Source organism: Trypanosoma grayi, assembly GCF_000691245.1.
Source record: "Trypanosoma grayi strain ANR4 Tgr_2564_V1, whole genome shotgun sequence".
Taxonomy (NCBI): Eukaryota; Euglenozoa; class Kinetoplastea; order Trypanosomatida; family Trypanosomatidae; genus Trypanosoma; species Trypanosoma grayi.
This window is the reverse complement of record NW_008828182.1, coordinates 1-513: the sequence shown is the minus strand read 5'-3', so window position 1 is coordinate 513 and position 513 is coordinate 1. Positions and strand designations below refer to the sequence as shown.

The window sequence follows — 513 nt, the reverse complement described above, 5'->3', positions numbered from 1 at the left end:
GGCGAGCGCCAGCGCGGTGAGCTGGAGACGCGGCTGTCGGAGCTGGTCGCTGAGAGGGAGGCTCTGGCAGGGCGTGTGCGTGAGCTGGAGGAGTCGCTGGCCAACCTGGACGCCACCCTGCGCGACGCCGACGGTGAGTGCGGCGCACTATCCGGACTGCTGGGCCTCACTGCGGATGATAACAGCAGCAGCAGCGGTGCCGCGGTGGGTGGTGGTGGTGGTGGTGACCACTCCGTGGCGGGGCGCCTGCGACATGCCTGCTGTGCTGTGCGTGAGCTGGAGGAGAAACTGCAGGCGAGCGAGGGGAGCCGCTGTGCCGCGGCAGAGGAGGGCGAGCGCCAGCGCGGTGAGCTGGAGACGCGGCTGTCGGAGCTGGTCGCTGAGAGGGAGGCTCTGGCAGGGCGTGTGCGTGAGCTGGAGGAGAAACTGCAGGCGAGCGAGGGGAGCCGCTGTGCCGCGGCAGAGGAGGGCGAGCGCCAGCGCGGTGAGCTGGAGACGCGGCTGTCGGAGCTG

The 513-nt window shown here is 71.2% G+C and overlaps 1 protein-coding gene across 1 annotated transcript; it reads left to right on the top strand.

Annotated features, from left to right (window-relative positions):
- On the top strand, positions 1–513 carry DQ04_25641000 (hypothetical protein; the record flags this gene model as incomplete). Its single annotated transcript, XM_009318293.1, has 1 exon — positions 1–513. A coding segment is annotated over one exon (513 nt), but the record flags the coding sequence as incomplete, so codon positions are not given.